Source organism: Cetorhinus maximus, chromosome 9 (genome assembly GCF_964194155.1).
Source record: "Cetorhinus maximus chromosome 9, sCetMax3.hap1.1, whole genome shotgun sequence".
In the NCBI taxonomy this organism is placed as follows: Eukaryota; Metazoa; Chordata; class Chondrichthyes; order Lamniformes; family Cetorhinidae; genus Cetorhinus; species Cetorhinus maximus.
This window is the reverse complement of record NC_135887.1, coordinates 85,284,611-85,305,820: the sequence shown is the minus strand read 5'-3', so window position 1 is coordinate 85,305,820 and position 21,210 is coordinate 85,284,611. Positions and strand designations below refer to the sequence as shown.

General features: G+C 44.3%; 1 protein-coding gene across 1 annotated transcript in view; it reads left to right on the top strand.

The window, feature by feature from the left end:
• The first annotated feature begins 274 nt into the window (after nucleotides 1–274).
• Nucleotides 275–21,210, top strand: part of LOC144684778 (CD81 antigen-like) — a 76,940-nt gene continuing 56,004 nt past the window's right edge. The window contains exons 1-2 of the mRNA XM_078548987.1: nucleotides 275–434; nucleotides 11,169–11,283. Coding sequence (XP_078405113.1) covers nucleotides 369–434; nucleotides 11,169–11,283 — 181 coding nt within the window. The 5' untranslated portion in view covers nucleotides 275–368. The remainder of the gene's footprint in view (nucleotides 435–11,168; nucleotides 11,284–21,210) is intronic.

Sequence of the window (21,210 nt, the reverse complement as noted above, 5' to 3'; positions counted from 1 at the left end):
GTTTTTGTTTAGGATTGTTCGGACCGTGCTGCTATTGGCTAGGACTGGGCCTGGCTGTAATTGGTCCCTGTTACTATTGGCTGGTTGAGCTCTGATGTGATAGGATGGCTGCGGTGCAATTAATTAGGGTAACCCTGAGTCTACTGGGATTGGACAAATTGTGCTTGTATGGGCGGGGCTGTGGATCGAACTAAGCAGTGATTGGCTGTGTGGTGTCAGTGCGTTGTGAGCCTTGCGAGGCGGTGTGATTGGTTGCGCCTGTCGGGAGGGCGTGTCCTGATCCGGAGTTGCTCTCAGTTACCGCCAGCTGCCGAGCTGCTTCGAGTTGTTGTTTGCGAAGGGTCTGCGTGTGAACACTGAACGGAGCCATGGGCGTGGAAGGCTGTATGAAATGCATCAAGTATTTGCTGTTCGTCTTCAATTTCCTTTTCTGGGTAAGTGGTAAAGAGATTGAAGGTGTGAGGGGCAAAATCCAACCCGGGATTCCAGCACCGAGATTGGGCGGAGACACCGCCCGGAGCAGTTTTACATCGAGCGGGGAGCCCCCGGGGGCGCGGGGAGGGGAGGTTCCGACTCAGCCCTCATCCCAATCTGCACCCTGTGGTTTCCCCTTCTCGACAATACAAGGCGGTAACTGCAGTCGAAGAGAAGCCAGTGATGTTCACACTTTACGTTAATCTCTGGCTGTTAGCGTGTCCTGCAAACCACCCGCAAAACCGCCGGCCCTCCTCCTCCTTGCGCCCCCCCCCTTCCTCCTCCTTGCCCCCCCCCTTCCTCCTCCTTGCCCCCCCCCCTTCCCTCCTCCTTGCCCCCCCCTTCCTCCTCCTTGCGCCCCCCCTTCCTCCTCCTTGCGCCCCCCCCTTCCTCCTCCTTGCGCCCCCCCTTCCTCCTCCTTGCGCCCCCCCCTTCCTCCTCCTTGCGCCCCCCCCTTCCTCCTCCTTGCGCCCCCCCCTTCCTCCTCCTTGCGCCCCCCCCTTCCTCCTCCTTGCGCCCCCCCCTTCCTCCTCCTTGCGCCCCCCCCTTCCTCCTCCTTGCGCCCCCCCCTTCCTCCTCCTTGCGCCCCCCCCTTCCTCCTCCTTGCGCCCCCCCCTTCCTCCTCCTTGCGCCCCCCCCTTCCTCCTCCTTGCGCCCCCCCCTTCCTCCTCCTTGCGCCCCCCCCTTCCTCCTCCTTGCGCCCCCCCCTACCTCCTCCTTGCGCCCCCCCCTTCCTCCTCCTTGCGCCCCCCCTTCCTCCTCCTTGCGCCCCCCCCTTCCTCCTCCTTGCGCCCCCCCCTTCCTCCTCCTTGCGCCCCCCCTTCCTCCTCCTTGCGCCCCCCCCTTCCTCCTCCTTGCGCCCCCCCCTTCCTCCTCCTTGCGCCCCCCCCTTCCTCCTCCTTGCGCCCCCCCCTTCCTCCTCCTTGCGCCCCCCCCTTCCTCCTCCTTGCGCCCCCCCTTCCTCCTCCTTGCGCCCCCCCCTTCCTCCTCCTTGCGCCCCCCCTTCCTCCTCCTTGCGCCCCCCCCTTCCTCCTCCTTGCGCCCACCCTTCCTCCTCCTTGCGCCCCCCCCTTCCTCCTCCTTGCGCCCCCCCTTCCTCCTCCTTGCGCCCCCCCCTTCCTCCTCCTTGCGCCCCCCCCTTCCTCCTCCTTGCGCCCCCCCCCCTTCCTCCTCCTTGTGCCCCCCCTTCCTCCTCCTCCTCGCGTGCCCCCCCCCCCCCCCCCGCCGGGCCTGGCCTCCCCTCCTCCTGGCCTGGCCCTGCCCCCTTTCCCCTTCCTCCTCCTTTTCCCCCCAGATCCCTCTGCCCGTCGATGCACTTAAGGGTTCTGCCATTTACCGTATAATTCCTACCTGTATTAGACCTTCCAAAATGCATTACCTCGCATTTGTCTAGATTAAACGCCATCTGCCGTTTCTCCACCCAAGACTCCAACCGATCTATATCCCGTTGTATCCTTTGACAATCCTCTTCACTATCTGCAACTCCTCCAACCTTAGTGTCATCTGCAAACTTACTAATTAGCGCAGTTACATTTTCCTCCAAATCATTTACGTATACTACAAACGGCAAAGGTCCCAGCACTGATCCCTGTGGAACACCAATAGTCACAGCTCTCCATTCAGAAAAGCACCCTTCCACTGCTACCCTCTGTCTTCTATAACCAAGCCAAGCTTGTTGTTCAATTGGGCTCATGCTTTGGGAACTGCGGTTAGACTGTCTAAACTCAATTCATGCAGGTATATGAGACTCCTGTTCCGTTCAAAATGGGCAGATTGGGAAAACACATACTAAAGTAACAAAGGAGAAGTTGAAAAAGCGGAACCTCTAGGAAATGATATAGTTACACAAATCACTTGGAGGGGTGGGTGGGTGGGTGAGGATGGTGGTAAAGCTAAATTTAAAGTAGAGTTTGAGCATAGAGTGAACATTGACGAGCTGTGACTGAGTGGGGGAGGCAAATGAGAAGGGAACCACTGACACGGCAAGTCCCATTCACGCATGTAGGAGTCACTCGACAGCTCAGTGGAAATAAACCAATTGTAGTGACTCCTCTGCCCCAGATCAGCATCGGTGAAGAGCCTGGGCTGGTGCCTAGTTTGACTAATAACAAGCTATGAGGAAACTTCCCTCTGACAGAACCAGTAGGATTTTCCTTCATTTGATATAGCATTCTTTCTAAACCAGGTAATAAAAATAGAATAGTGGAAATACTGAGCAGCTCAGACAACATCTGTAGAGAGAGATCAAACTTGGTGCCTCAAGTCAATGATCTTTCTTCAGAACTGGAAGAATATAGACATGTTAACAGATTAAACAAGTACAGAAGTAAGGAAAGTTGGGGGGTGTGCGGTGTTGGAAGAGACCAAATGGTCTGTGGCAGGGTGCAAGGCTGAAGAGATTGTGACAAAAGGAATGATGATACAAGGCAGAAGCAGATGGTAATGGGATAAATATAGAAACAAAAGATGGGTCCAGAGGGGAGAGAAATTGGAAGTAGCAAAATCATCACCAGCTGCCATCAGCAAGCCTGGAGGCAGGGGGCGATTGGCAAGCCTGGAGGCAGGGGGCGATTGGCAAGCCTGGAGGCAGGGGGCGATTGGCAAGCCTGGAGGCAGGGGGCGATTGGCAAGCCTGGAGGCAGGGGGCGATTGGCAAGCCTGGAGGCAGGGGGCGATTGGCAAGCCTGGAGGCAGGGGGCGATTGGCAAGCCTGGAGGCAGGGGGCGATTGGCAAGCCTGGAGGCAGGGGGCGATTGGCAAGGATTAAACTGAGTCCAGAAGGCTGGAACAATGAGGTGCTGTTCTTCAAACTTGTGTTGCCTTTCAACGGAATTGTTGGAGGCTGAGTCCGAGTGATTATAGAGTTGTTGCACCACAGGAAGCTGCCTTGTCTGTGCTGGCTATCTGCTAGAGCAACTCTGCTTCTCCCACTTGCCCTGTCTTTTCCCCATAGCCCTGCAAATATTTCTGCTCGGATGCTTATCCTCTTCTGTTTTGGAAGCCATGATTGAATCTGCCTCAGTCACGTTCGATGCTTTTCAGATTGAAACCACTCGTGTTAAAAAGAGAAACCCTCATGTTCTTCTGCCGATCACCTTAAATAGATGTCCTCTAGTTCTCAACCCTTCTGTCAATGGAGATGGATTCTCCTCTGTCTAGACCCCACATGATTTTGAACATTTCTATCAAATCACCTTCTCTCAGGAGAGCGACCAGAACTTCTCTAAACTTGCCACAATACTGAAGTCCCTCGTCCCTGGAACCATTTTGCAAATCATTTCGGCCACCTCTAAAACTTCGCATCTTTCAAGTGCGTTGAACAGAATTGGATGCGATACTCCTGTTGAGGCCCAACCATTGTTTTGTAAAAGTTCATGATAACTTCCTTGCTTTTGTGCTCTAAGCCACTATTTATAAAGCCCAGGATCTTGAATGCCTTTTTAACCACTTTCTCACCCTTTCATGACACTACCATTGATTTGTGCACATATATCCCCAGGTGTCTCTGTTTCTTCACTTGCCTTAGATTTGTATGCTTTATTTTATATTGCCTCTCCTTGTTCTTCCTACCAAAATATATTACTTCGCACTTCTGCATTAAATTTCTTCTGTGTGTCCAGCCATTATATGTCTATCTTTGTCCTCTCAGTTCAAAATCCTTCCAAGTTTTGTCATTTTCAAATTTCAAAATTGTGCTTTGTACATTCAAGTCTAGGGACTGTGTATCTACCTCCAGTTCAAAAAGCAACCGTTCAGCCCTATTCTGTTCCTTGTCACTCAGCCAATATAGCATCTATACTTCCATGCCACTGTCTTTTATTCTGTAGGCTTCAACTTTGCTGGCAAGTCTGTAATATGGCGATTTATCAGACAACTTTTGGGAGTCTGTAATATGCCATGTCAACCCTCTGCTACCTCATCAGAAAACCCAGTCAAATTAAACACAATTTGCTTTTATCAAACCCATGTTGGATTTCCTTAATTAGTCCATACTTATCCAAACGATTGTTAACTTTGTCCTGGATTATTGTTTCTAAAACTACTGAGATTAAACTGATTGACTGTGTATTTGCTGAGTTTATGCATACTCCCATTTTTTGAACATGTGTGTAACATTTGCAATTCTCCAGTCCTCTGGCATCACTCCTGTATCTAAGGAGAATTGGAAGATTATGGACAGTACCTCAGCAATTTCTTCCCTCAGTATCCTCTGATGCATTTCACCTGGTCCTCAGCAACTTTAAGTACAGCCAGTCTCTCTCAAACCTCCTCTATTAATTTTAGCCCATTCAGTATCTCAACTACCTCATCTTTCACTATGACTTTGCCCTGGTAAAGAGACAAGTACTCATTTAATATCTTAGCTATGTCCTCTGACCCTATGTGCCAATTCCCTTTTTGGCCCCTAATTGGCTCCTCCCCTCCTATTTCAACTCTTTTACTATTTATATGCTTATAGACACTTTTGGATTCCCTTTTATAATCTGGCGGTCTCCAATGCTTTCTCTTTGCTTCTCTTTCCTTTTTCAGTTTCCCTCTGAAATTTCTCTCTAGCGTGGTTCTCACTTCTTATTACCAACCTGACATCTGTCATACTTTTTTTCTCTGCTTCATCTTACTCTACCTCTTTTGTTATTCAAGGAGCTGTAGCTTTTCCCCTTTTGTGGGAATGCATCTCAACTGTATCCGAACCGTTTCCTCTTTAATGGTCGTCTGGAATGGGACATATTACATGACAGGTGACTTCTTCAGCCCACTCCTCCTTGTGGCATGGTAACACGGCACTTCCAACAATCATGTTTGACAAATCTTACTTTCTTGAGGTTGTAACCATTAGGGTAGGTGAGGGGGAACCAGTGGAGGGAGTGTTATTGGATTTTCAAAAAGCATTTGATAAGATGCCCCACACAAGATTGTGAAGGAGTTGGGAGTAATGTATTGACATGGATTAAGGATTGATTAACAGACAAAAAAAAGGGTGGGGTAAATGGTCATTTTCAGGTTGGCAGAATGTAGCTAGTGGGGTACTACAAGGATCAGTTCTTGGGTTTTGACTATTTAGAATCTATGTCAGTGGCCCAGATCTTATGGTCAGCGGCGAAGCAGAGGCATTCGTCACTGACCATGTGAAAAACTATGCCTCTACCTTTTCCATAGGCTGCAGCTGGAACTTACTCTCCTGGCTGCAGTGTGGGCCCAACAGTGAAAGAAGTGGAGAGGCCCAGTGATAAGGCACATTGCTGGTGAAGCCGTACCCCATTTTAAGTTACAAGCTGAAGATGCCCCTTGAGGTTCAGCTCAATGATGGGTACGTTTTTCTTGATTATTTGTAATCTTTAATTTGTAGTTTTAATTACAGCCTCTCCCCAACCCAGTACCCACCCCTCACTGCTGTCCCTTTTCCCGCAGCACCCCGCCCCCCTCAATCCCACTGATGCCAGAAACAGCACTTGGAGGGGAAAAGACATTCCATTGCTGTTTCCCACATTGGCAGGATTAAGGAATCGAAGGGTGTGGTGTGGGGTGCAGCAAGGAGAGCTGGAGTTGCCTGAGGAGCAGAGCCAAGGGTGAGAGGAGCTGTTGGTTTAAAGGGATTGTTCCTAGCTCCCCAAAATAATAATTACGTAAAAAGTTGTGTAAGTTCTGGGCAATCAACCCAAGTTCCTGACTGACAGGTCCCAGTGAAACCATCAGTTCCAGAACCCGTTCGACATGCTGAAACTTGCAGGTTTGGGCTCCCCGAAAAGTTGCAGTGCCGTTGCCAGCTTTAATAACCATGAACTTCTGTGTTTGCCGCTATTGGGACTGCAATATTCAGGCCATTGATCTACATGTCCAAATATAAGTTTTCTGATGAGATAAAGTTGGGTAGGAAAGTGAGTTGGGAGGAGGATGCAAATAGGCTTCCAAAGGGAAAAAGACAGATGAAGTGAGTAGACAAGAATGTGGCAGATGCAATATAATGCACAGTTTGGTAGGAAAGATGAAAAAACATGTTAAATGGTGAGAGACTAGGAAATTGCAGTCAGAGAGACCTGGTGTTTTGTACACATCACAAAGTTAACATGCAGGTACAGCAAGCAATTATGAAAGCAAATAGTATGTTAGCTTTTATCACAAAAGGATTAAAGAATAAGCGTAATGGAGTCTTAACTATTATGTAGGACCTTGGTGAGAACACACTTGGAGTACTGTGAGCAGTTTTGGTTTCCTTACCTTAGGAAAGATATACTTGCCTTAGTGGAAGTGTAGTGTAATTTCACTAATGATTCCTGGGATGTGAGGATTGTCCAATGAATAGACTAGGCCTATATTCCCTAGAGTTTAGAATAAGAGGTGATCTCATTGATACAGAAAAAGATCTTAAGGGGCTTGACAGGGTAGATGCTGAGAGGTTGTTTCCCCTGGCTGGAGAGTCTACAATTTAGGATCAGGGGAGTGAATCTGTGGAATTGGCTGTAGAGGCTGGGTTGTTAAGTATATTCAAGGCTGAGATAGATTTTTAATCAGTAAGGGAATCAAGGGTTATGGGGAAAAGGCAGGAAAGTGGAGTTGAGGATTATCAGATCAGCCATTATCTCATTGAATGGTGGAGCAGACTCGATGGGCTGAATGGGTTACTTCTGCCCCTCTGCCTTATGGGTAAGGGGTCGGCCACATAAGACTGAGATGATAAATTTGTTCAAGTAAAGAAAGGGTTGTGAACATTTGCAATTCTCTAAATGGTGGATGCTCAGTTGTTGAATATGTTCAAGACAGAGATGAATAGTTTTCATGGATACAAAGGGAATCAAGGGATATGGGAATAGTATAGGAAGGTGAAGTTGACCCCACAAGCTTCTGACTTGGACATGAGAGTGCTACCAACTGAGCCAAGGCTGACACATCTATCCTAGTGAAATCCTAGTGGCTACAGTGTGAGAGGGGGTCTCTGCTAGAGGAGCATGTTTGGACTAGTGTTTTATTTTCCTCTTTCCCCACCCCCCAACCCGTTGTTTTCCCAGGGTAGGAGTCAAATGATCCAAGTATTGTTTTGGCAAACAGTACATCCGTTAGCCTATGGGCTGCTTAACCAGGCTCCAGTTTTCAAAACAAGTTTTTCTGTAACAAACAGTAAGTAATTTCCGGTAAAGCAAGCGTTTCTCTCCCTCCTGAGAAGCTATTTATAGTCTCTGTAAGCACAGGCAGTAAAGGAAGTGCAGGATTTATAGATGATAATGCAGCCAAGGGGCCAAGAGAATCTTTCATTGTGGAAGGAAACATGTGGGAAGCCATTCTTTCAATTTCCCCTCACTTTCTGAATCCCTTATCTGTTTTTTAATACATAATGAATAATACCTATACCAGAGTCCAGAATGAAACAAATAAGATTTGTGATATCCCAGTGATCTCCTGACCTGGCCAACGTGGTCAGGCCTAATATGTTCCACAGTTAGCTGAACCCTCCCTGTTGGAAGAATTCGGCAAACGTCGGCAACTGTAGATGTTGGCCCAGGATTCCTGTGCAGGGCTGGGGGAGGACCCCTGCTGTAGATGTGTATTTGGAATGGTGTGGTTAACACCTTTTAACCATCCTGTGAAAGCATTCTTGACACCCAGGCGTATCTGTGGATTTGATCACTTTCAAAGTTATTTTTCTGCTTCCATTTGCACCCTACTTCCTCAAGCTGCCAACTCTTGTAGACTAATGCAAAATCAAAATACTGTGGATGATGGAAATCTGAAATAAAAACAAAAATGCTGGAAATACTGAGCAGCTCAGGCAGCGTCAGTGCAGAGAAACACAGTTAATGTTTCAGGTTGAGTGACCTCTCATCAGATGAAAGGCCACCTCGATCTGAAACGTTAACTGTTTCACTCCACAGATCCTGCCTGACCTGCTGAGTACTTCCAGCATTGTTTCATAACTCTTGCAAGCTTATGTTTTCATGATTACTGTCATTCTAAATGTGAGTGGAGATTTGGAGGCTGACTTGTGTTTTTAATGGTTCACGCTGTTCTAGCTGAGATTAAGAATTGAATCCCAAGCCTGCCCCTCTGTACTATTTAGCTCAAAACCACACTGAGCATTCACTTTATCAATTGAACCAGCGTGAGAACCCTCAAGTTCTATTTCAACCTTACTGTTTCCAATGTTCCACTGGAATCCCAACCCATCTGCACCCACCCACCCTGCAACTTCGTTCAGTGAACCAGAATGTTTGTTGATGAATCTTTTCCAGGGAGCATTCCCTGGAGCACCCTTATTACTAGACCCCTCTTCCCTTTAAAAATATGCTACAAACGTTATGCCTTCAGTGTTTGGTTCCCCACAACCCCCTTTCAGACTTTCAAGATCAATTGCTTCCTCTGATAGTGAAGACATTTTGGGTGGACCTGCAGCTTAAATCTTAACCGAGTCTTCATGTGTAGTAAGGGCTGTCCTTGAGTCGGCAGCTTTTTAAAGAATCTGGCAACTTTTCTACTTTATAGGTTGGCATCTAGGCTCTTCTAATTCACTGATTGCTCTGGTCTCTGGGTCTTTTCACTCCTGAGTCTGGCGTTCAAATGTAGCCAGAAGCAACAAAATTAAAGTCGTCTCTCTGCGACATGTTTAGAATAGTTTTGGCTTAGTTCTCTATGGGCCAGAGTTTACAGCATAAAACTTCAAATATTGTAGTAAATTTATTTCTCCCCTCTTCCTCGTTCATTTACCTCATAAATTTGGCAGGAAATTTGTTGGGAAAAAATTAACACTCGTGCAAGAGTTTTGCCTTTCCAAAGTTGGCATTTCTAATTTAATTAAGTTGCAGACTTCCTGCGCTATCAACCTGTGATATATGGGTGTAGTAGGGGCTTTTCAATGGATTGTGTGGCGACGTCGTTGACTGACTTTGATCCAAATTTACTCCAAACTGATAGGTTGATTGTCACCTCCCCCAGCTAACTAGGGATGTGTGAAAACTGAACTAGAGGTAACTTCAGTCACGTTCATGGTGAGATTCAGTTTTAAAAGAAATGTTACTTTGGAACATACTGGCGTTGTTTTGGCATTTACACCCAGACTGCAAGTACTGTCTGGTGTGCTCTGTAACTGATCTGATATTTCCTAATGAGCACAGTCATTGCCCTTCATGCACCCCATGCTCTACTAATTTGGAAATAAACTGTTAATCCTGGTCCCCAGCTATGGTTGAGTTTCATAAATGTTTTGCAACCTGATTGATTGCTTTCCCTCTTACACTGGGGAATGTGGAGTATATTTCAATTGTGCTGGGTGTCTTTTTTCAACCCAGGTAAAGAGCCGTGGCTCATAATGCAGTACAGCAGCGAGACTGTAGTGAGGTTGAGGTAAATTAAAAAGTAGTGATTAGGAAATGTCAAGCTTGAGTTGTAAGTGTGTAGATTGGAAGAGACGACTTATGGGAGGTGAGTTCCATAGTTTTGCCTATTGATGGAGTACAGTGCATTTTATTTGATTTCAGTGTTGGAACGGATAAGGAGCATGCCAGATGGCATAATTTGGCGCTGAGAGGAAATAAAAGGAAAGTTCAGAAGAGTAGCCACTAGAGTAAGATATTGGTGAAATAGAGAGGGGTACACTAAGTTGCAATGGAAACAGTTAGATTTGAGAGAGATCGCCCACTGGACCACACCCTTTTCATGCATTCTGTTCAGGGGTGAGATTGTCTTGGAGCTACCATGGAAACAGTTTTCAAATCTTTCTTTCAAGTTGGCCTCCTTACTCAGTTATGGTATATGATCCTCAATTGCAGAGTATCTGTAGATGAGTTTCTGCAGATCTGTCATGACAGTGATAAATGCAACATTGTTCAGGCAACAGATCAACAAGATCAAGAGCAACCTCCACAACAGAGCTGTGGAGGCTAGATCACAAAGTATTTGAAGAGAAGGTAGATAGATTTTTGAAATATCAGGGAGTTGAGGGCTATGAGGAGTTGGCACAAAAGAGGAGTTGAGGCCTGGGGCAGATCAGCCATGATCTTATTGAATGGCGGGGCAGGCTTGAGGGGCCAAATGGCATACTTCTGCTCCTATTTCTTATGTTCTAACTTACTGATCTGAGCTTTTTCTTAAATTGTGGATCATAAATTTAATTCGAAAATGGAAGGTTTTGTAGTTTGGGTACTGAGAGAGGTGCACGCCATTATCTATAGTTTGGTATCTTCGATTTAACTGCAGCAATTGGATAAACTGCTGTTGTGAGGATGTCAGTCACATCTTATTGCACATTGAAGCTTGTCTCTGTCTAGCCAGCTGTCCTCCCTTTATTATGGAGAATTGTCTTTATCCAGCTGAACATCAGCCTATTATACATGATGCCATGAAAGTTGCTACAAGTAGTAGAGAAAAGCTAAGATAAATCTGAAATTAGTTGATAACCAAGCTTCGGTTCAAAAAAACTGGTGGATTGTAGGAAGGAAGGGAGGACTGAGAGCACTGATGAGCCCCACGATTTTAAAGTTCTAGGAAAGAAGGAGCTTGCTAGGAGAAGGAAGATCATGTAGGATGGCAAACGAGGGAAGCTCGTAGCAGCACCAGCCATGCTGGTGTTGGTTGAATAATGATGAAAATAATGCACTGAATGAAAGAATAAAAGAAAAAAAAATCAGATTGGATTCAGAGAAAATATCAATGAAAGTCTGTGGTGAGGGAAATCCAAGTGTTTAATGTTTTTCTTTTTCTTTCTTCAGCTTGCAGGTGGAGTGGTTCTGGGTGTGGCTCTCTGGCTCAGACTTGACCCTAAGACGACCAGTGTGCTAGAGACACATTTTGCAGATCAATCGGCCCCCAGCACCTTTTTCATAGGTAAGGATTGAAGTTTTAAGTTCAGTGCAACCAGACATGAAAGCCGTTGGTCATAGGTAAGAACTGAGTTGGAGATGACAAATGCAGCCTAACCAAGGCCTTGTTAGTTGAAGGAACCACTAGAATTTTAGCCTGAGCTGAATCTGTTACAGTATATTTATAAAATTTTTAAAATTAAAAATGTTAAAACTGCCAGTGGCTGCTGGTAAACATATTGCCTTGCAGAGTACTATGGCGTAATGTCTCAGCAGGCTCCAAGTTCTTTTGACTTGTTGAGTCAGTAGTTGGGACAATTCAGTTGGCCTCTGTGTTCAATCAGCCCGGGCTACTTCCTGATTGGCATTTAGAGAACCTTACTGGAAACCTTGTCTGGTGAGAATAGTTAATGAGTCAGTAGTGATGCTATAAGCAGAATAGCTAGCCAGGCTAGCCCCTCATGAGGAATAATCATTTGGGTGAGGAACTGGAGGGCTGCTGGCACATGCGGGATGATATCCCAGCGCAGTCAAAGCTTTCAGGAGTAATGAACCTTAGAATTTCAATACCAACCAGGAGCCCATGTTCAAAAATGCCCACCATGTCAATATGAGGTAGCAACTGGGTTAATAAAATGGAGTTTCTTAAAATTTTAAAACATAATTCAGGAATATTACATCAGTAAACCTTGATTTTTTTTTAGTAGGGTTTAAACTATTAAGTAGCATCTGACTGACCTTTCCAACCACTACAAGCTTTAATGTGTAAACAAAGCTGATGCTTGTGAACGGAGTTACAGAATAATGAATAACCAAGGATATGGTAGAGAATTTCGTTACTTCTAGTCAAGTAGAAGCTTGGGCAGTTTTTAATCATTGAAGGTTTGTGAGGAAGAAATAAATGGAGCGAGGCTGGCAGAAAAATGTGGTCAGGACTGGGAAGTGTTGTAGAGATATTAGCATAATTCTGTAATCCATAACAATTCATTATGCTTTGGAGTCATTGCCTTCTGTCTAGCTATGAAATAGCTAGTCCATATGCTTTGTTTAAGCAAATGGAATGGGTAGAACACGTTTTTCGTACTCGTACAAAGAGCAAGAAAGCTGTGGAATTCCACCATAGCCTTGATATTGCCAATGGCTGCAAATACAACTGCACTTGGGCTTTTATCCATTGGGCTTATTTTAGGTTGTTACTGGGGACATCAATATTGATCCAAGCAGCTTTGGGCTGATGTGTGAAGAAAGTCATCTTGTCCATGCATCACAATAACACGTTTGTCTTTACAACACTTTTGATGTAATAAAACACCCCAATGGGCTTACAGGAGTATTATAAAGCAAAATTTGACACTAAACCACATAAGGCCTTATTAGGACAGCTGTCAGACAGGTTTTGAAGAGGATGTTAACAGTAGAAAGAGATGTGTGTTTTATGGATGGAATTCTAGAGTTTAGACCCTTGACAGTTGAAGGGATAGTCACGAATGGTGGAATAATTAAAATTAGGATTCTCAAGAGGCTAGAATTAGATGAGCATAGATATCTGAGGGGCATGGAGCTGGAGGAGATTAGTGATAGAGGGATGAGACACAGAAGGTGTTGCTTGCTTATGAGCCAATGTAGGTCAGTGAGCACAGGGGTGATGATGAACAGGGTATGGTGCAAGGAAGGACATAGGGAGCAGAGTTTTGGATGACCAAGTTCACAAAGGATAGAATGTGAGAGCCAGCCAGGAGTGCATTGGAATAGTCAAATTTAGAAGTGGCAAGGTCTGGATGAGAGTTTCAGCAGCAGAGGAGCTGAGATGGATGGAGTTGGGTGATATTACGGTAATAGAAATAAGTCTTAGTGATGGTGCACATGTGGCCAGAAGCTCCTCTGGTACAGACATGACAGAGGTTGCAAAGAACCTGTTTCAGCCTCTTGACAGTTGCCAGGGAGAGGGATTCAGTCAGTGGCTGTGAAGCCCATTGGGATGTTTTATTATGTTAAGTGTTGAATAGGTGCAAGTTGTTTCTGTGATGCACAAACAAGGTGACTTCCTCCACAAATTAGCCCAAAACTGCTTGGATCAATATTGGTGATGTCTCCAGTCACAACCTGAAATAAGCTCAATAGATAAAAGCCCAAGTGCAGTTGTGGTATTTGCAGCCATTGGCAGTACCAAGGCTATGGTGGAATTGGCTGGTAGAATGCACCATAATTCTCATTACAGTTTCCCTGCTCTTTGTATGAGTGGAGGTCAATGCATCCCAGTGATGTGCATGAATTGACTGATAATTGAACCTGACACATGTAACATTTGTGTGTTGTTCCTCTTCCTTCAAAGATGGAAGATACAGCAGTCTGTACTAGGGACTGAGAATAGCGTCTTTGGTATCTCCAATATTTAATCAGACTACTCATCGAATGCTGGATCTTTGAGCAGCCCTGATAATGTAAAGACAGTGAAGGAGTGAGAACTAATACCCTGTTTTCAGTGGTATCACTTAGGGGCAGCATGCGGTTGAGAAAGAGGAGGGGGCCAAGAATGGATCCTTGGGGGATGCTAGAGGTAACGGTGTAGGAACAGGAAGAGAAGCCAATGCAGATGATACTTTGGCTACAATTAGATAAGAATGGAACCAGAAGAAAGCAGTCCCACTCTACGTGGTGGTGGTGGAGAGGCATTAGAGGTGTTAACTGTTTTAAAGGGTGCAGACAGATCGGGGAGGAATAGTTTGCTTTTGCCACAGTCACAAAGGATGCCATTTGTGACTTTAATAAGAGCTGTTTGGCACTGGGGTGGGATGGAAACCTGATTGGAGAAACTCAAGCATGGAATTCCCAGAAAGGGAGGTTAACGATGGGGCAATAGTTTGCAAGGATAGTGGGGTCAAGGTTTAGTTTTTTGTGCAGAGGATTGATGTTGGCAGTTTTGAAGGCGAGAGCATTGAAAGAAAGAACCCTGAGCAAATCAGTTAAAATGCATCTCTTTTCCCCTTGAGCAACCAACAGGAGGATGTGTGTGCCTGAACTCCCTGAAGTTCTGCAATTATCAGTTGTACCATGGTAGTCCTACAAGTTCCATTGCATAGTGATGCAAGTAAATGTTTCCTTGGAAATTTCTATGCTGCCTTAATTTTTAAGGTAGTCCACCAGTGCTTGACCTCAAAACCATGTCTCAGGGTAAATTCTGAGGATCCCTGATCTGCAGCCATGGCTATAATCACCTCTAATTTCCTAGGATACCAGTTGAAGTGAAATGCACTTATGTTTGCATCATGTTATAATCCACATTTTACACTGGAAGCATGTTTTAACTGTGCTTTGTGCATATTTGAGAATCTGATTCGGTCATAATTGATGTGATTTTAAGCAGGTTTGAGATCCTGATTAACAACAGACCAATAATGTAACAAAAATATAAAAATTCAGAAGTTTTCATTGTGTGCAAGTTTTAATGACCATAGATTGACATGACCAGATTGTTTACTCTTGCTTATTCTGTCTTAAAGGATGGGGCTTCCTACGAGAGGCAGTTATTTAGAATTGGCTGTTAGAGATCACTCTTCTGTTTCTGGTTAGCATTTTAAAAATAATAGCTGCTTATGAAGCCACGACTGATTACTAATTTGCTAGATGCCATGACTTTTGTTGCTAGAGATTGGGATCCAGTGACCCAGAACCTCCGTTGAAGTTTTGAGCTGACCCGAGTCAAAATAAGTGAGGATGACAATTTTGAAGATGACAGTGCTGACCCTCTGACTCCAGCCTGTCTCCAGATGCTTGGATATAAGATGATATGCGTGCTTATCAGATGACTTGTTTTAACGGAAAAGGTCTGGGTTGGCAAGAATTGAAGAAAGTTTGTGTTTCAAATTTGGAGATAAAATTCTGAAATTACTGATTATTATAAACAAAATTCTTCTGTGAAGTTCATGTAAAATATTGTTTTTTTTTAACATTACCTTGTCCATCAAATTAGAAATGCCTTCAAAATGAGCCTGTAAACATTAGGAAATGTTCTCCTCGTGTTATACATATACTTACTATTGGACTGGAAAATTTATAGTATATAACAGACTTGACTGTTTAATGTTAATGTTTCCACAGGAATTTTAAGTGTGCACTTTGCAATGTTGATGTAACAATTGAAGCTGCCATTCAATATGGTCTAATGAGTTTCTAGGATTGTTGCTGCCTGTTCCACAATGCACAACTTTCTCCTGTTGGGCATTAGCAAGGTGGTGGCAGAGGAGGTCAGCCCCACTACAGCCCCACAAGAGGTTATTGTAAAGGACAGGAGTGACATGAAGGACCAGTAGAAGATAATCATGGACTAATGAGATGTTTGCCATGAGCCTTTGCTTTTCAACACAACTCTCAAATCTGCCATTCATGCCACTCAGTGAAAGCAGCTGTTAAACTTGTCAAGAAGAATACACTCTGACCATATTTTTAATGTCCAGAAATTTTCTCCCCAGTTTTGTTGTCATCTCAGCTTTCTACCTTGTTGCCTCCCCTTGGTAACCATGTGTGAAGTCCTGTATCTTGACCTAATCAAATGCTTTGCCTAGATGCTGCCTGAGTGGCAGGAAGATAGTTAATGTCTCTGCCATCTTCTGTGAAGAGGAACTATAATCTTAAGATGTCTAACTATATTTATTATTTTAGTAAAGGCCTTTATTTCATTTTATATTTATCTGTCTGTGTGCCTTTAAATGCGCATATACATGTGAAAAAGCAGTTCCAAATGGAGACTCTGAGGGGAGGTGGTAAAAGGTACCCACTGAAATAGCTGGGGATGGTGTGGGGGTAGGGCATGTGGATTCTGGGAATCCCCTGATAATGTCAAACCCAGAGAGAACTTGATGGGAACAGTTCATTTTAGTTGCTAATTAAGCACTCCTCCCACAGATTGTTTTACCCATTACACACCAGAAGGTATTGACATCATACAATCTCTGACTTTCAAATAACAGATCACAAATAACAGTAGTCACGAAGCCTGTTCTACAAGCAGTGCTGTTAAAGGGAAACTGATTTGGGCCATGAAATTGTCACATGGATTGATCCCATTTGAATTCATTTGTGGATTTACTGAATTTTGTGGCTCTTCTAATTTGTTGTCCTCCTCCTCCTCCCCCCTGGCCCCCATCCTGCACGCCTCTGCTGTCCAGTGGGCCTCAAGTGTCCCATTACACTGATTTTTCTGTCTCAATCCTGTCTGTATTTCATGTGCTAACAAGTCAAACCTCTGTGCAGTAGATGAGAATAAGAATGATAGGAACATGGCTGTATGAGAACTGTGATTTGGTGGGGTGAGGGGTGAAATTTATCTCTAATTTTGCTGTTCATTAGCAACAATCACTTCTGTGTGTTTATATGTTTTGTGATTGTTTGGCTGTGATTCCTTCTATGGACCTATACTCTACTGCTCAGATCCCCATTATGAAGTATAGTCACAAACTATGTAGTAGAGGTACTGGAGCCCATGAAATTGGACCGTGCCTGTTTGATGTTCCATATGATGAGACTGATGTTTCTGGGAAGTCCTGACCTGTCCTGGTTGAGGAGGGTAACTTCTTCTCACCAGGGCAGCATGGATTGCATTTCCCTATATGTAGGAATGCTCCTTCAGTGAGTCATCCTAGGGGCATTTAACCTACAAAGGGGTCTCTAAGTGCTACAGTCCCCATATATTGGTAACACATTGTTGTAGATGGCCTGGAACTTGTTTTCCTCCTGAGCAGTCCATCATAACTACTGACATTTGCTACAATCTGGATAGCTTTGTATTTATTGTCAGATATGGGGAAGATGTGGAATTGATCATTGGAAATGTAATGATGAACTCTTATTTATTCAAATGCTCAGTCAGCATGGATTTGCAATGGACAGTCATTTCTGACTAATTTAGTTACATTTCTTTGAGAATGTCATTAACAAGATGTCAACTGTTGCTGTCTATATGGATTTGGCAATTTTTAACTTTTTTTGGTTGAAGCACCCCTTTTTTCAAATGGATTAGTAATTATGGACCCCTTCTGGCCGTACTCTGCTCCTGCTCCCAGCTTGACTTTTACATTATTTCGCAGGCCTCTGGAAAGCCTGTGCAGACTCCTGTGTGTCTGCAAACCTCAGTTTGAGAACCACTGCACTAAAAAGCATTTGATAAGGTTTCACACAAGATTATCAGCAAAACTAAGTGCATGAAATTGGCAGTAACCATGTGATATGGGATGTTAATTGGTTGGGAAGCAGGAGGTAGCAGGGGTAAAAATAATGTCCTCTGATTAGCAGGATGTGACAAGTGGTTTCCTGTTGATTAATGGGGAGCAATTTATTTCTCCTGTTCCTTTCCCCTGCCGGGAGTGTGTATCATTGGGTTTCACTCTGCAGTAAACTTAACGAGTTAATGTTCTCAGTGCCCAAGGGGCACATCACAACCAGGAAGTAGTTTTGGTTGTTGCTGCCAAGGTTGAGTCATATGTGATGACCAACCTGCTAAAAATAAAATCATCCTACAAAATGAGCTGCCCTAAACCCTAATTAACTGGGAGAGTGGCTAGACCCAAAACTAGACTATCACCCTGGACAAACTACCTTACAGTTCATTGAAATTCTAGTGACAACCTTCTTTCTAGAATATATCTTTACCTTCAGGGGAGGCGGCCCTAAAATTAAGGGGACCCATGGAAAGTCCTAATCATTGCAGTGTGTATTTTCCATTATGGAAACAGACACTTCATTTCATCTGCAGCTGAGATGTTTGTCCCATGGTGAGGCCATTTGCTCATTTGACAAGACACAGATTTCTGTCAAGACATTTCAAAGAAAAAATGAATTAGATACATGTGTGTCTGGAGGGGAGAGCATAACCAATGCATGATAGTTTATCGTGGTAGTGAGTTGCTGACCCATTGGAGTCTGATGTGCACTTGATACTAAATTTCTGCTTATGTTTTTGCCTCCAAAGGTTAACCTATGGCTTCTGGAAGCCACACTATATATTGGCTAGACATCAACTGTGATCCTTTGATCAGAGAAACTTCCTCACTAGGAAGTGATTGTCACTGCTCAATTCCCTGTCTGGAAAAATGCCCACTAGCGTTAAATACGTCAGCACATTTGAATCATGTTCTCATTTATTCAATATAGTGATACAGCTCGATTTCCCACTGAATCCCATGTGTGTGTCCATTGACAGAAGAACTGGAGAATCTGCTGCCAACTGCCATAGTGACTTTCTGCCTTTACTATAGTACAAACCATACAGAGCACGCACTTGGAGATTTGTCTGTCTTAATTTGGGCTCTGAAATTGGCTTCGATGCTTCAGGCTAGGGATGGGGAAGAATCAGTTTGCTTCTGTGTGCTATTCAGTGACTTATGCTGGAATGTGTTTCCAGCACTGGTGATAGCTGGTTTTGGCTTATATGGTGCCCCTTGCAGTCCAGTATATTGGCAGTGTTCATCTACAGCTCTTCTATAAAAGACTAGCCATTTGACTGATATCAGTAACCATGGAGATGTAGGTGATGCAGCATGTTCGTACCTGCATGACAGAGAGAGAGCTGCTACTACATAAGGCTTTATCTTGCCTTTGAAGCAGAATTGTGTTGGAGAGTTAATTCACCCAAAGCATCTGTAGACTGACAAAGTACACAACTGCCTTCTCATGCACTCACCAGGACCACATCACTCTCATCCAGCATATAAAGTGCATGCTGGCCCATTTTCCTTAATCGAGCTAACCTCCATGCTTAGGAATGTGTTGGGCTCTGTTGGTGAGTAATGTTACTGAGTGTAGAGACCTCTGCTGGACGCTGGTATCCATCTATAATGCAGCACAAAAGTCATATTGAACCATCATGACTGTAGAAATCGGATCAATTTAAGCAGAGTTGGCTCCCCCAATGATTTCCTGCACGGATGGCAGTGCTGCCTGTAGTGTTAAACCACGCAACCTAAAGGGGAACAATGGAAAGAAAGGACACAGTGCTTCGAGGCTGAGCTTGCCTAATATTTATGCTGAGGCTGCTGCCACCCTGAAAAGGAAAATTGAGAATTATTCATTCACAGGATGTGTGCATTGCTGGCAAAGCCAGCATTTATTGCCCATCCCTAATTGCCCTAGAGAAGGTGGCCGTGACAGCTGATTGGCTTGCTAATCCATTTTGGAGGGAAATTAAGAGTCAAGCACGTTGCTGTCGGTCTGGAGTCACGTAGGCTAGACCAGGTAAGGATGGCAGATTTCCTTCACTAAAGGCTGCCAGTGAGCCATTTTGGGTTTTCTGGCAATCTGATAGTTTATGGTCACCATTGCTAGTATGAGATTTAATTAACTGAATTTAAATTCCCTAACAGTTGGAATTTGAACTTGCATCTCCAATTATTAGGCCAGGCTCTGGTTACTAGTACAGCAATATATCCACTGTGCTACTGTAGCCAAATGGTTAATAGTGGAATACCATGACTCAACTATATTTAAAGCCATAGAGGAACATCAGGATTTCAGAAGATTCTGTAAAGAAATTTGAAGTGCTGTTGATGGTGTAGTTGTTAATGGCAGAGTTTGATGTGTTACTGAGCTTTACAGAGTGGAAGCTGCGGCTTTGATAATCATCATTGGGCAGGAGCAAAGGTGGTACGTTGGTTGTGATGCACCTAGATTAAGGAGAGATGAGTGGCCTGGGCACCTAATTTATCCAACAATCCTGACCAAGAATGTGTGGGGCCATTAAATAAGGACAAGTTTTGGTTTCGCTACAATTCCTGCAATGACACATACTTTACCGATGTTTAAGTCTAGGAATAAAATCGAAGAATGCCTTTTGGGCAAAGTACCAGAGGGTATTGCCTGTGGAGCTACATCCCTAAAGGAAGGGAATTGGACAAGAGTCAATAGCAGAATCCATGAACCAAGTGTTGGTCTCCAGCCTACTGTGTTTGATCAGTGTGGCTGTGCTGTTTCTTGGCACCTGGTGTCTTGGAACCTCTGCTGCTAGATGTACAAGTTCAAGTTGCTGAGTTCATTAGGCTGATGGCTGATGTTGACACAGCCGGATAGGGATTTGGGATACTGTAGGTTTGAAGGGAAATGGAATGCAGTGTGTGACTGGGCTAGGTTTCCTGATCTTGCGTCAGGCCAGTGTTCTTTAGTCTTTACTGCAGCTTTGGAAGGAAGTGATTGTCTTCCATGTGCCTCCAACTAGTTTAACAAGAACTTTACTACATTTTGTTAGTTCTCCGAAGCTGAGATGATGTTTGGACCTGTTGGATTTCTTGTAGTGCTTGAAAATTGGTCTGTTCAGAGAAACCTTTAGCTTTGCGAGTAATCTTTTGTGTGAAACCTAATCGAATGCTGTTCGTACAGTGGCTCTCAAACCAGAGCCTGAGGACACCTGGGGGTCTGTGTAAACTTTCCAGGGGCCTGCGAAATATGAAAAGCACAAGCTGGAGTGAGAGAAGTATGGCTGCAGAGTGGGCTGCCTCATGTAGGAAGTGAGTGCATGGAGCACCACTGACAGTGGTACAAAAGCGAATACGTGTTCTCTTCCGAACAAGATTAAAACATTGATATCCTGAGTGTATAATTTAGATGAGGGTTGGTCTGTGATTACTAATCTATTTGAAAAAGGGGCCTTTCAACCAAAAAAGTTGGAGAATTAAGTCCATATGGACAACCATAGACACCTTGTCAATGACACTTGCATAAAATGTAACTAGTTGGACATGACCTGCCCATCACAAGTCCATGCTGATTGAGCATTTGAACAAATAAGAATTGACCCCAGTAACTTCCCCACATCTGACAATAAATACGAAGCTATCCAGATTGTAGCAAATGTCAGTAGCTATGATGGACTGCTCTGGAGGAAAACAATTTCCAGGCCATCAACAACAATGTGTTGTCAATATGAGGACAGTTAATGTAGCACTTAAAGACCTCTTTGTAGGTTAAA